The following is a 15,122-nucleotide window of genomic DNA, read 5'->3' as shown; positions in this document are numbered from 1 at the left end:
ATCCTCATCTATGCATCTATGCCAGTAATCGATAACGGGGCTAAGTAAAAAGACGTATTAGGATCTTTATCCCAAGTTACTAATATGTTGTGAACCATTCTTTTGCGTATACTCAGCAACTAGACCACTTACAGACTTTCATTAAATGATTTGTTTAACCTTAAGGTACAACTTAACGCTAAAAAATCAAATTCTAAAGTAAAACTTTGTTTGAAAATGAAAAACTTTCAAATAACAGATTTTTTTAAAAAAAAATACTAAGCACTTTTCATAATGCACTCAAAAGGACAAAATAATTTTTCTGGGTCAGAAAGGACAATTTAAGTATTTCTGTAGTTTTTAATTCTTTGAAGAAAAAGATTTCACAAACGAAGAAAAGTGCGCTCAAGTCATTTTAAAACAAAATTTCCCATTAAGAAAAAAAAAATAAAAAAAAATGCGTGTTTCAACACTCAAATTTATGATTAAAAGCTAGATAATGATAAAACATTCTCTACATGACTAGAACCGCCCTTTTCTTCGTTTGTGGTGTCATTTTCTTGGAAATTTTTGAAAACTACAGGAATTCTTAAATTGTCCTTTCTGACCCAGAAAAAATATTTTGTCCTTTTGAGTGCATTATGAAAAGTGCTTATTATTTTTAAAAAAATCTGTCAGTTTCCAGTAAATGCAGTAAGGCAGATTTTTCAGTTCTGCAGATGGCTATTATCTGTTGACCCAATTTAACATATGCTAAAGAAATATAAACATCAGCAGCAATGCTATCGCCGCGAAGCACTGGATCAAGTTTGCTCCAAAATGGCGGATGCGTCGGCTCCTCCACTATAGGGGTCTTACTCAGGCCCAGGCCCCAGACCCAAGGTTATTATAGGCGTGTCCGCCCCCTTTCCCCTCTTCTTTCTTCGCAGTAGATGAATAAACAGCTTTATTTCCCCATTTACGAAATATATTTGAAAAGGTGGTGATTCAAAATATTTTTGAAGAAGTTTAAAATATATATATATATATATATATATATATATATATATATATATATATATATATATATATATATATATATATATATATATATGAATAATATAACAAAAGTATGAATATCAATTTAAATATGATAGAAAATTGTAATCATAAAAAAAATAATAATTGAAAAATTTCCATTTATAAAGAATGAAAAGATAAAATAATCATACTTTTCCAACTACCTTATATTTTAAGCAACGTCTACCAAAGACTATGCAACCTCTTAGTCACGGTAGACTAAAAATTTCAGTGAAAATAGGATTTAAAATATTTATTAAAAAATAAATCAGCTTTATTTATTTAAATTTCGGGACGATAAGCAAACTTTTTTGAGCGAGTGCTAGCAGCCCGATTAACGGTACATAGAGGTACGAGGTCGACATTCCGTGGCGTCTATCATGCCTTTGCAACATAACACAACTGGTAGACTTTTGTTTTTATATTTTATACACTATAAACAATTATTTAAAAAAGAATTAGGCTTATATATTTAAGTCAAAATTGACTGATTTTTTCGCACCTTGCGTGGGTGGTAGACACGGCACGGCAACGCTTCGGACGCGGTAGACATATATTTTTCGTTATGTTTATACATAATCAATAATATTACCGAGTTTCAACCTTATATATATAAGACAATTTCACAAGTTTTTGCAACATATTGCAAAATTTTTTATTAATTATTGCAACGATATCTTTTTGGTAGACTCGCGTTTTCTTCTTTTAAGTAAACTAATCTAAGATTTAAAAAAAAATCTGGCTTTATATAAATAATGTATTAAAAACTGTCGCTATCTCCCCTACTATAATTTTGGTATTACGCAAAAAAACACACAACATGTTCCCTAACATGTTTCCGTTATTAAAAAAAAATAATTTTAACGCTTAACTTCGACTTTGTTCCAATTATTTTTTTTTTTTTTTTGATATAAATTAAAAGATCTAAATCTGATCAACTGAAAAATTTCACTTACTTCTCCTAGATGGTAGTAGTCAAGCGGCATTTGTGATTCTGGATATATGTTTTCTAAGTACCATCTAAATGTTTTACAGTGCAAGTTTTTCCTAAGCTCTCTGCGTTCTGTGACGTTACCAGCAGCAACTTTTTTAGCAACTGAAATTTGATGAAGACACAACTTGTAAAAAGTGATAGTTAAAAAAATAAATTAATAAATAAATAAATCACAAAATTGCAAATTATTTAAAAACAATTCTGTTAAAATTCCGTTTACTAAAATTATATAAATACAGAATTATCAAATCGCGTAAGTGAAACAAAGTAATAGAATCTAAGTTTACAATTCAAAAATGATGCTTTATTTAAGATTTTGAAATAGTTGTACGGAAACACGCGAAGTGGAATAAGCCAATAATACGAAATAGAAATGTATAAAAAGTAAAAGACGAAACTTCTGCCTTTTCTGTGACATTTTGATCGCTAGATGGCAGCACCAACTGTAAGTTGAGAATTTAGTAAGAGAGGAAGAAAAAAATGACCTAAAGAATATTGTTTACAAAAATTTTGTTTGAAATCAGAAAGTCATGATTATGGCATTGGTGACGGTTGACGGAGACATTTCACAGAAAAAATATTAATTAGACGATGATTGTCAGTTTCTTTCATCGTTTGGATTTGTATGTTTGAGCGTGATGTCTAAGGAAACATTATAGCACCTACGGCCTTGATACAAAATTGAAATGTACCGGCGGGGGGGGGGGGGGGGGTTCTAGATCGGGGAGCCCTATTTCCAAATGTTGAATAATCTTTTTATAAAAATATTTTTTCAGCTCAAAGTGAAATCACATATTTCATCCAATTGATATATGGCAGTCATAGGCGACTGGTGCACCACAAGATGTTTTTTTTTTTTTCATTTGTAAAATTGGGCGACATTTAAGGCTGTTAATATAATTGATTCTATGACCTGCAAAAAATTGGAACGTATGGACTCCGTAGACTTTCCCTTTCCAATTTGAAGCTCCATTTTTATGAAATAAGGTGAGAAAAGTCCATTTATTTAGAAATTTTAGTTTTTCTTTTCGTAAAACTCGAAAAAAATTATTTTCCAATCAATCATTAATTTTTGACTAAAAAAAGAGGGGGACAAGACTTATTTTTGAAAGTGAGGGGCAGTCGCCCCCTCCTCCCTTACGAGCCACCTATGATTGCAGTTCACCTCGAGAGGGGGAGGGGGGAATGATCCTAAAAAAGGTTGGGAACCACTGGTCCTTACTGATGTGGATTTTGAAAATGATTTCAAATTCGACATTTGAAAATATCTGCGCCGTATTCCGATGAGCAATTTTTGCAGACCCGTCACTTGGGCAATCAGCGGGGTTCAATCACACCCCTCTCTCCTGGATTTTCAGAACATAATATAATTGTGCATTTTGATGCTTTTTTAACACGCTTTTATTAGCTTCACCTGTATGTATGTATATATCTTGTAACGGAATCTTGCAGCTCAAATTTCGCCCACTTCCTGCGATCGGATTCTTTTGAAATTTGGCACGCGACCTCAAACCCGATGACAATGCAATATTCTATAATCAAATTAACTGATTAACTCTTTTAATTGTTAGTTTCCTCCAATTTTAATCAATATTTTGGCATAAATCCCACAATGTGAAAAAAGAAAAATTAAAAAAAAAAAAAAATACATTAAAAAATGCTCGCAAAAATTATTTAAAAATATCTGCAAAAACCTTTAATTTTTTTTCATCATCAGACAAAATTTGTTCCAATGTTCCAAGGTAATTAGAACATGAAATATAATTGTTTTAACTAATTTCATGCCAAAATTTAGATGAACCTTCAATTGGAAATTCATTGCTGATCAGACCATTGTTGAACAAAATTTTTATTCAAATGCATTTCAATTTTTACTTTCTTCTATATCTAATATATAGAAGAAAGTATTGGATTCGTGCAAATTTTCGAATTTCGAATTTTGACGGATTCGAACGTTTTGAGGTGTGCTGAGTCCATTTAGACTATTTTTGGAAAATGTCTGTCTGTCTCTGTGTGTGTGTATGTGTGTGTGTCACGTCTGTGTGTGACCAGTTTTTTGTGGCCGCTCTACAGCAAAAACTACCGCATGAAATCGAACGAAATTTGCTACACATATGTGCCGCTATGTGAACTTGTGCCCATTGGTTTTTGGCGCGAATTCCTCCAAGGGGGGTGGAACAATGGGACGTTTTTTGAGTTCCGAGTGCTTGCTATTCCTCAGGAAGTAACTGGCGGAATCAAACAAAATTTGTTCCATATGTTGCCATTAACAGGAACAGGTGCTGATTTAATTTTGGTGTCAATAACTCAAACGGGGGTTGAGCTATAGAACGTTTTTTGTCGTCAATTGTGACTGCTGTATCTCAAGAAATAATGAACGGAATGAAAGAAAAATTTATCGGCAAGTAGCCCTTAGTGGGTATAAGAGCTGATTTTATTTTGGTGTCAACAGCTAAAAAGGGGGTAGCGCAATCACCCGTTCTTTTTTTCCATTGTGAGTGCCCTATCTCAAGAAGTAATGATACGTTCTGGTTGAAATTTGGAATATATGTGAATCCATATGTAAACCGGCTTTGGTTCAATTTTGACGCCAATCGCTCCAAGAGGTGTTGATTCTTTTTTTTTTTTTTGCGAATAAAAATAGCTTTATTAATGCAACAATAAGAAAGATAAATCGTAATAGATTGTCGCCTGCGTATTTCTCGTGATTTTAATTGTATGGAAATGATCGGAAATATTTTCTCAATGATTTAAAATTTTTAACTGTTGTCATCTTATGTTTGTTAACAAGTGAAATATTTGTAATTAATTCAAGCAAGGCTTTTAAAATAACTTTCAATTTTCGCTCTTTGCTTTGGCAATAATTCAGACATTGGGATGGTCGTCAAGTTTTTGCATATGTAATTTTTTTTTTTTTGGAATATTGCTTCCTCATCAAGCATGGGGAGGGATCAGATAAAAAAAGAAAAATGTAGAAGAAAGTTTCGTGATGGCCACAACATAATAGTTCAAAGTAATGTAGATATGATTTCCGCAAACATACATCGATGACTAAGATGAATTAGTTGGATTAGACAATTACTCCACAGGCAATTTATCAGCGAAGTTGAATGTTTTTAGAGTTCGGCTCGGCTATTACACTTTAAGGGGTACAGTTGCTCTTTTTGGAGTTCGAGAGACCACATTTCGAATGCCACCCGAGACCTTTAGTTGCTTTTTTTGGGCAAATTTCATGAATATAAAAATTTTTAAACAATGTTGAAATGAATATTTTTTCGTAAAACAAGTTAAATTAAAAAGAAGAAAATAAAATAATAGTTTAAAAAACTAAAAAAACACACTTTCGTAGCAAAATGAACTAAAAAATGAAAAATAATCTTTGGATGATAGTAGTTGACCAATCACGTAAATTTTAATGTAATACAAAAAAGCGTCGGGGGCTTTTTATCAGTTGTCTTGAATTTCTTCCATTTGTTGTCCATGCAAAAATGTAAATAGACAGCACCTCACGGTTTTTTGTATTACATCAAAATTAAGTGATTGGTCAACTTCTATCATCCAAACATTATTTTTCATTTTTTAATTCATTTTGCTACGAAAGCGTGTTTTTTTAGTTTTTTAAACTATTATTTTATTTCTTCAAAATGCCTTGAATTTAGACTCTTCGCCCCCCCCCCCCCCCCACAGAAAACTTCGAAATGACGAGCCAGAGTTTTGGGGAATATTGTCCTTATTCAAAAAGGATTTTTTGCAACCCTAATGTTTTTTTTTCTTATTGTTTTTTTTAACTATACTGTTGGTAATAATTTCAGAATTTTTCTTTATTCTGACTATCGTTTTAGGAACTATTTTCCCTATCCGAGTAGAAATTGTTAAAGTGACGATTGACGTTACAGGAAAGCTTTTACCCTTATTCTATCAGGGTTTAATAGAAACCGATTTCTTTACTCTAATGGAGACCTTCATTAAAGTTTTTTCCTTTTCCTAAAAGAAAATTTTGGGGACTTACTCACTTTGTCTTGCCAACACCTCCGTCAATTATAATCTAGAGCTGCATAGAACGAATTACGGAAAAGTATTTTTATAAATCATAAGCTAGTGTTACCTGTATAGTGTTGCATAGAACGAAATACGAGGAAGCACTTTTATAAATTACTTAGGCTCTGCCCCCCGCTTGATAACACTTACCAACCAACGGAACTGCAGACTCATTCCCATCAAGTATAAGATAGCCGACACAATGGAAATATATTATTTGCTGACATTTGTATTTCTAAATGGATGGAAAGAAACTATATATAGAAATTTGGTAAGACCCCATTTGGAGTATGCTGTTCAGTTTTGGTCTCCTTATCTTAAGAAAGACATTAATGTATTGGAAAGGGTTCAAAGGCGGGCTACAAGGCTAATAAGTGAACTTTCCCACTTAGATTATGATTCCAGGCTTAGAAGGCTAAAAATGTACAGTCTTGAGCAAAGAAGAGACCGAGGGGACATGATTCAGCTGTTTAAATTTATTAAAACGAAAGATGTTACGGAGCTAAAGTTTAGCACTGAAAACAGGACAAGGGCTCATTATTTTAAGCTATTTAAATCTCAGGCTAACATGGATATTAGGAAAAATTATTATTTTAGCAGGGTAGTGGAACCTTGGAACAGCTTACCGGAAGAGGTGGTAATGAGCAAAGGAGTAGACAGTTTTAAGAGGGCCATTGATCTTCACTGGGGATTGTAAATTGACTAGGACCAGTCTAGCTGGGCCCAGAGCCTGTTGCTGGTCGTCACTTTTGTATTTGTATTTGTATAAAGATCGCTGCCCTCGCTCATTTGTCACGTTTTAGGTCTAAAAACAATTTTGTGAAATTTAGAGAAATACATATATTAGGAAGATACATTAACCATTTTGAAACTAAAATGCGTCAGCCATTTCAAATAAATTTTATGGCTACATCTGCCATTTAAACAAAGTGTCAGTTTTTTCAGTTGTTTCAATTTTCGTCTAAAGTGGTATACGTCGAGCGACATCAGTTAGATCTAGCATGTGACATGTTCAGGCTGCAATCATTGGTAAGTTCACAATTGTTATCATTCGATGAGTTTCAATGACTTTTTTGAGCTTCCACGTACCGGTTTATATACACTGGTGGACAATTGTTAAGTACAGATTCCAATGGGCTATGTAGCACGTAAAAAAGTAAGTGTAATTCGATGCCAAGTGAAATAAACTAACGTCAGAAGTCTAGAACATTGCAGTGACGATAATTTATTGAGCTCTGAAATCCAGAAAGCGTTTAAAAGTGCTCAAAGGACGAAACGGTCATTTTGGGCTGAATACGTAAAAGTGAATAAATGTAATTACCGTCCCCAGGCGTTCCGGAAAAAGATGTCAATATGGGATATGGGTACCATGGAGAGCGATGTAAGCTTCTACACGTCATGTGATGCTTTTACACAGCATTATCCAGCTGCTGCAGGGGTAATTAATCCCATTCTTCTGTCAGTCACGGATAAAGGTGTCTGCTAATTGGAGGGTGTTGTCGACCAGCAATACTGCTCCCCAAAACATCCCAAACATTTTCAATATGATTCAGATCTATAGAACGTGCTGGCCATCCGATGGGTTGATTATTTTGAGTGAACTAGTCACTCCTGGACGGCGATTGTTGATGACATGCTACGTTGCCATCCATGAAAACGAGTTTATCACCCACAGCACCACAGAACATGTGAACATGAGGCAGTAGAACAACATTACTGTATCACTAGACGTCATAGTCTTGTTTAGAAGCACACAAACGACGGCGACGTACGGCAATTGAGCATAATCCTACCCATACCATGAAACAACTTGTAGGATACTAGTCCTTTTCTTTTATGTTTGCCGGCTTGTATGCTGTACCACTCTCATGCCAGGTTAATCATTGTTCACAGTTAGACGGCAGACTGAACCTGCTTTCATCTGAGAATAGTACGCAAGCCCAGTCGACTTCTCTTCAAATGCGATGCTGAAGACATCATTAAAAACAAGCGAAACACTGACTTGTAGACAATGTGATGTACAAAACAAGCTGACGGGCGTATAGTACTGCATTCAAACGTCTGGCTACAGTTTTTCGGGATATTTGCTTGATAGTAGCTGCAGGAAACTGCTTTGCTACCTCGATAGCTGTGTTGTGCTGGTTCCTTTTCGTTGCTAGCACTACGTACCAATCTTCTGCTGACGTCGTATTTCGTACACAATGTTAAGAGGTGTGGGGAAATTTTGATCCCCCCAATAGGCGATTTATGTGAAATTTTGGCTCAAACAATTAATGAAAAAAAAAAAAAAAACTAAATTAAATTAAATAACTATTAATTAAAAAGAATAAAACCTCAGGTGCAGACCACCGGGGCTCGAAGTAATTTTATACAAAATTTCAAGGCTGTAGGTGCTATAGGGTCTCCTGGAAGCGACCCCCCCCCCACAGACATTCTTTCACAATTTCTTTGACGTTACTTAAAAAAAAATATATAGAGAAATGTTAGAGTAACTTGTATGTGTTGTATATATTACATAAAACTAAATAAGGGGAAGCATTTTTATAAATTAGAGATACCTGTATATTTATTGTATGGAACGAAATACGGGGAAGCACTATTATAAATATAAGCAAGAGTTACCTGGATTTATTGCATAGAAAAAGTCTTTCCACTCATCCAGCCAGACTTCTGCAAGCCGGGCATTATTGTGATTGACTATTTTGCTCGTACCACCAGGAAATGTGTACGGCGTTGATTTTCTAAAGACGTGCCCTACGTGAGAGCAAGTTACTATCTCTAGAGTTCCTCCACACATCCATATCTAAAAAATAAATAAATAAATAAATAAAAAATACATAAATAAAAAAATTCGTGATTTGTGTTCTACAAAACTGATCTCCAAACAACCGAACAATGCAATTTATGAAATTTTTTTTGCATGCAGTAAACTTTTTAAAATGACCTTATTTAACTGCTGAATAAAGTTTCACACTGATAGTCATAGGCGTAGCGTGACCAAACATTTGGGGCCGGGGATACCAAGGCCGTCGCCAGGAAAGGTTTTGCTACACCCCCCCCCCCCAAAGGTTTTCAGAAATGGGGTCACCAATTTCATTTTAGTGATGATGGGAAAAAAAAAGAAGCAGAAATGAAACTTTTTCGATCTTAAGAACATAGAATAGAAATAATAAGTGAACAAATAGAATAAAGGAGTCAAAAAGGTTTTTTTTCTGCGAAATTTTGAAAGCAATTGCAATCTTTGAATATTATTTAGGAACATCCAAAGTTCTGCATTATGATTTACCTAACTGAATGACGGTGAAACGAACGTTTCAAACACTTTTTAACGAAAAGAAAGTATTCAGTGTATAGTACAAACCTACGAAAAGCCTCAGTCAAATAAAAAAATGAACAGGTAAATAAACAGAACTTCATAGGGCTGCCGGCATTTTAAAATTTCTATCTTTTTTTCGTTTTCTTGTAAAAATATCATCATATGAAAATCGCGGTTAAGTATAGAAAACTATATGTGCCGTCAAAATACGTTTTTAAATAGAGAAAAAGTTGAAACAGATTTAAAAACTGTCAAGACTAATCACACCACTGGTTTTAAGTGTTTAAATGTAAAAGGAGAATTATACAAAAATTTTATAGCGATATTCAAGAGACATGACATTTAAAACAAAAGAAAGTGTAAAAAATTAAGATAAGTCTGAACAGTACCACATAAGTTCAAAATGTTGAAAGGTCTTTCTTTTTTGACAGGGGCCGCAATCAAACGCTTGTATTTTAAACAAATAAATATATAAGGATTGAAATTGAAAAAATTCATTATGGAAAAACCAAAGTACGCAAATAATTTTGTAAAAGAAAAACTAATGGAGACTTTTTAAGAACATTTTTATCAATAATTTAATCAAATGAAAAAGTTAGTGACATTGCCAAAGAAAAAGGGGAGAAAGAGTGATTTCGAACTCTCTATCCCTTTATTTTACACCATCAAACTTAGACTATAGCAGAGCAATTTTGAAACTTTGATTCTGAAAAAGTCTCCGAGCCCCATCTCTTCTCTTATCGCCATCAAAGATAGGTTACAATTACTTAAGGACTTCGATTTCAAAAAACTTCTAGGACTCCACCCCAGCCCAAACCCTGAAAAAACAGCCTGCCTCATTATTAAAGATCGTCTAAAATTCCTTTTTTAGGACTTTGGGAAAATTCTGAAGGTCCCCGAACCTTTCTTACCTCTAATATCACCAAAACTCTAAAATTTCGCATTTAGGGCTTAAGTTCTGATAATATTTCCGGGAAGAGTCCCCGAACACCCTGAGATCATCATTAAACATCGAATGTATTATTTCTCTAGCTCGTTTATGTCACTACACGAGATTTAATTTATTCATTTATTAAATTCCATGATTTACCACATCATTTTGAAGATAATCGTACTTGCTAATGACGAAAAATGTATCTACGGTCTAAAAACTGCTTTTTTATTTTTGTCAAAAAAGTTTTTTTTTTCCTTTATCACTCATTACTTCAATGAATAGCAACCAAGAGCGAAGATAGATTGGCTCGGTTGGGTAAAGCAGCGTGCTAATGAGGGAAAGGGTGTGAATTCAAATCTGGGTCGAAAAATATCGTTTTAATGAGTTTTTCCTTCAGCAGAATTTTTATCCAAGTTTCGATACAAATGCAAATTATACTCATAGCAGAATTCTAACCTACATATTTGTTCTTGTTAAAATCAGGAAACAAAACATTGATTTTTACAGGGTAAATCACACTTTGTAGAAGCGTAAATTTCAATTTATTTTGCTGCTTTACTACGCATTGCTTTAGTCTATGTTCTACTCGTATAGCATCTTGAGGTTGCATTGGAATCAGAAAATTCTTCCTTAGAGCGCGAATGCTTTGCGCGGGTCAACTAGTCATCTGAAATTGCGTTTCTGGGATTTCAATTTAGGAAAATTGCTGAAGACTGGTCCCGAACTTCTCCTCCCAGTAACATCACCAAAGGTAGTCTAACACTGCGTTGTAACAACTAACTTCGAAAATTTTATGATTGAGCGCACGCCCCCCCCTCCTTCCTCGCCAATATAATTTAAAATTGGCTTAAATTTTGTTTAAGGCCTTAAATTTCGAATAATTTCTGGGGTAAAGCTGCCAAGCTCCCGAAAACTCACCCCTAACATCATTAAAAGCCGAATAAAATTGTTTTTGGAGCTCCAATTTCGAAAAATGTCCGGTCCTCATAACGTTATCAAAGACGACCCACAATTACATTTTTAAGATTGTTCATTATCGAAAAATTTTCGGCAGGGGCCCCCTAGATTTCTCCTCTCCTTATCCGAGTATCGTCAAAAAATGCGTTTTTAGAACAACAATTTTGAAATATTTTCGAGGAAGAACCCCATCCTCTTTAACGTGATTAGAGAAAAAATATAAAATTGTGTTTTTCAAGTTTCAATTTCTAAAAATGGGCCGGGGAAAACGCCCCCAGGCCGCTTTTCAACCCCAGCAATAGCAAAGATCGTCTATATAAAAAGTAACCGGACTGAGTTTGTGACGCCCAGGTAAAACGTTTGTAAACGGGGGGGGGGGGGATCGAGGGGAGGGGAGCGGACCCGAGTCAATTGCCTCCAAACGCTTGGAGGTTCAGCATCGTGCGAGAGAGCAATACGTGTTTAGTGATCTCGTCGGAGTGAAAATGGAGCGTACCATCGAGCAACGTGTTAACATCAAATTTTGTGTCAAACTCAAGAAAACGCCTGCGGAAACTCTTCAAATGATCAATGAGGTTTACGGTGAAGAAGCTTTATCCAGAACTCAAGTCTTCCAGGGGCATAAGAATTTCCGAGATAGCCGCGATGACGTCCACGACGAACAGTGCGCCGAACGTCCATCAACCAGTCACTCGGACCCAAATGTGCAAAAAGTGCGTGATGTGTTGAACACTGAGCATCTGTGCACTCGCAGAAGAGATTGGGATCGATAAGATGACCGTTCACGGCATTGTTAGGAATGATCTGGGTATGAGGAAGATCTATGCAAAGCTGGTGCCAAAACATCTGACGGACGAACAAAAGGAGCGTCGTGTGCCGGGTACGGCCCCACCGGACTTCTTCCTATTCCCCAAGGTCAAGAGAGTACTAAAGGGGACCCGATTCGGAACTCTGGAAGCTATTCAACTCGCAACGACGAGGGCTCTAGAAGCTTTAAGGGTTGCCGACTTCCAGGGGGCGTTCAGAGACTGGAAAATCGGTACCAAAGGGTTATCGACTTCCATAGGGACTACTTCGAAGATTTCTAGAGAAAAAGTGTAGAAATTTTGCCAATAAATATGTTTTCTAAGTTCATTCCGGTTACTTTTTATACAAACCCTGTAGAATGCATTTTTAAAACCATACAAATTAGAAAAAAAAAAAAAAAAAAACAGTTACACTTTTTGATTTTTGCGCTAATTTCTTTATAATGCTGGGACAAAAGGGTACGTGTCCACAAGTTGGGGGGGGGAGTGCACGTTCCCCCCCCATGCTACGCCTATGCTGATAGCGGGAAAAATGTTAGCGAATCAGAGAGAGGGGAATAGATTTTTGAACAAAGAAAGTAGGCGAAGAAATATTCTTTAAAACGCATAAGACCATAGCAAAAATTAATAAATAAATAAATAAATAAAATAAAATAATTACATAAATAAATAAAAATAAATAAAGAAAGAAAGAAAATAAAAATAAATAAAAATAAATAAATAAAAATAAATAAATAAGTAATAAATAAAATAATAAAATAAAAAATAAATTAATAGATAAACTCGATTTGACAAGCTAGTTTTACAGACAGAACTTGTACAGGCCATTAATACGAAGTCTGATGCGAAGAAAGTATGAGGGAAAAAGTTGTTTCCCTTTTTCAATTGAAAATTCAATACTGAAAACAGAAAGCTAAAATCAAAATGGGTCGAAGAATCTTTCCTTATTTACAAAAAGAATGTTATGATATTTTTACCACAAGTTTTATTACTTTTCTAAATCACAGAGCAAAATTGCTTGACAATATACGATTCTTTTCCCCCTTAAAAACATTTTATGCTATTTTTGGTCAGATGAGGGCAGAAAAAGCAGTTATGTGGCTCATTTCCACGGAAATTTTTGAAACTGAAGTCCTAACATTGCAATTTAAAATTATCTTTGGTGACATTCGGAAAAAGCGTTGAAGTCGGATATTATTTTCTAAGGAGGAGCAATTGCCTCTTCCTGCCCTGCTTTGCCTACGTCCATGGGTCGTCCACAAATTATGTTACGCTTTAAGGGGAAGGATGCTCGTTAATTGTGAAAGTTTGACAAGAGGGAAGAAGAGAGTAACAATAAATGTGACATCCACATGTTTTTATGCAATATGCTTATGAAAAACAGCGTAACATATGCTTTGATAAGGGATGGGGTAAGGTGAAATGCGACACTGTGTGAAATGGGGGGGGGGGGAGGAGTGAAATTTGTTGAATAAGGGTGACGTCATGAATGGACAGCCCCATAACAAATTTCGCACAAAAATAAGCAGTTCATTTTCATCAAGTTGACAAATCAGATTGTTTCTCCATGATTTCCATCACGGAGATTGAAAAACAACAAGCCAAACACCGCCTTCTCTCCACAGGATCACAACACAATCTAAAGATAATCCGAAACAATTTATGCATTTCCGTTCTGTCGCCATGGTTTTAGATGTTAAGATCTTATTTTCTCTGGAAGGAAAAGATTAACTGCAGCGCGTAATGCATTTCAGATTCTGAAAACATCGCCCACGCCCCTTCCCCAGTCAGCTGTGAGTGACGGGTAATTAAATTACCGTCGCTGTTAATTGAACCTTTTTATCTTTATTAATGAGTCGGTTGCAGTGGAAACAGAGACAAGGAGGGAAAAACTGAGTGCAGGCATTAAAAATCTTCATTAATTAAGAGAAAGCTCTCTTCCAATGATAATCTTTTTTCTGCTTTTAAACCTAAAGTTACGGGCACAATCATGCGGTTATAAACATCATCCTCTGACTATTACAGAACGTTTGCACTATTTCTGTTGGCTTTCCTAAAATAATACGGAGTACCTCTCAAAAGAGAAGAATACCCTCCCCCATAATAAAACCAAAACAGTCACATGTCGGAGCTTGAAAATGTATTACAAATATCTACTCCTTTGGAGTGCCAAACCAGGAGTTGTTCGGCTTCTGGTATTGTTCTAAATTTACGAAATGTTGATAATTGGTACTACCATCTATCGTGTGCTCTTAAGCCATAAATCATATGGACTAATCCTGCGTGGGGGAGAGGATGGAAACTGAGCAGGGATTCAGTTTCCAGCCTCTCTTCAAAAACAACACTCGCCTTTGGGCGTCTAATGAATGAGTTGTTATTTTGGTAATCGCTTAACAAATTCAACGATCTATTTTGTGAAGTTTTTTATGTAGAGTACCTCAAAGGAAAGCTGCCTATCAACATAAACTCTAAGGTTGACTGCCTTATATTTGTGCGTTGAATAGGACAAAACTAGAGGAAAAAAGTCAAGCAAAGCTAGGAAAACATCAAGTAACTCGACGAGGGAGACCATGTGTCACAGCAGCCATTGCAATTCCTCGAACCAGAGCATGAAACACCAGAATCGGAGTCGGAAACTTTCCAAGTTTTGGTCTTAATAGCCCCGTTCAGATGGAACTTTTCTATTCCGGGAAAAAAAAGTGCTTTAAACCGCATTCCGATTATTTCCTGGGTAAATGCGGATCTTTCCTCCTCTGCCTTCGACTGAAGTAAATGCGGGGTTTTTACCCATAGTGCATCGAAACGAGTTTGTTTAATTGATGGATATAGCAGCTAAGGATGCTGGGTAAAACTGCATTTCCTAGGGTACAATCGTACCTTTTTTTACATGCAAACAGTGAATTTACTAACTGGTTTTTTCGGAGCAGGAGCGGAGAAATGCGAGGTACAAAAGTTTCATGTGAATGCAGCTTTAAGAGAGAGGCAACATTTACGTATTATTCTGAATTTTTGATAAGAGAAAGTATCATCAAATCACAG

General features: G+C 35.4%; 1 protein-coding gene across 1 annotated transcript in view; it reads right to left on the bottom strand.

The window, feature by feature from the left end:
• LOC129229570 (polypeptide N-acetylgalactosaminyltransferase 13-like) overlaps positions 1-15,122 on the bottom strand; it is a 224,552-nt gene that overhangs the window by 16,104 nt on the left and 193,326 nt on the right. Inside the window, exons 10-11 of the mRNA XM_054863906.1 lie at positions 8,693-8,873; positions 1,995-2,134 (exon numbers count right to left, since the gene is read on the bottom strand). Of these exons, the coding sequence (XP_054719881.1) occupies positions 1,995-2,134; positions 8,693-8,873 (321 nt within the window). The remainder of the gene's footprint in view (positions 1-1,994; positions 2,135-8,692; positions 8,874-15,122) is intronic.

This window comes from Uloborus diversus, chromosome 1, assembly GCF_026930045.1.
Source record: "Uloborus diversus isolate 005 chromosome 1, Udiv.v.3.1, whole genome shotgun sequence".
Lineage (NCBI taxonomy): Eukaryota > Metazoa > Arthropoda > Arachnida > Araneae > Uloboridae > Uloborus > Uloborus diversus.
This window is presented reverse-complemented; position numbering and strand designations above follow the sequence as displayed.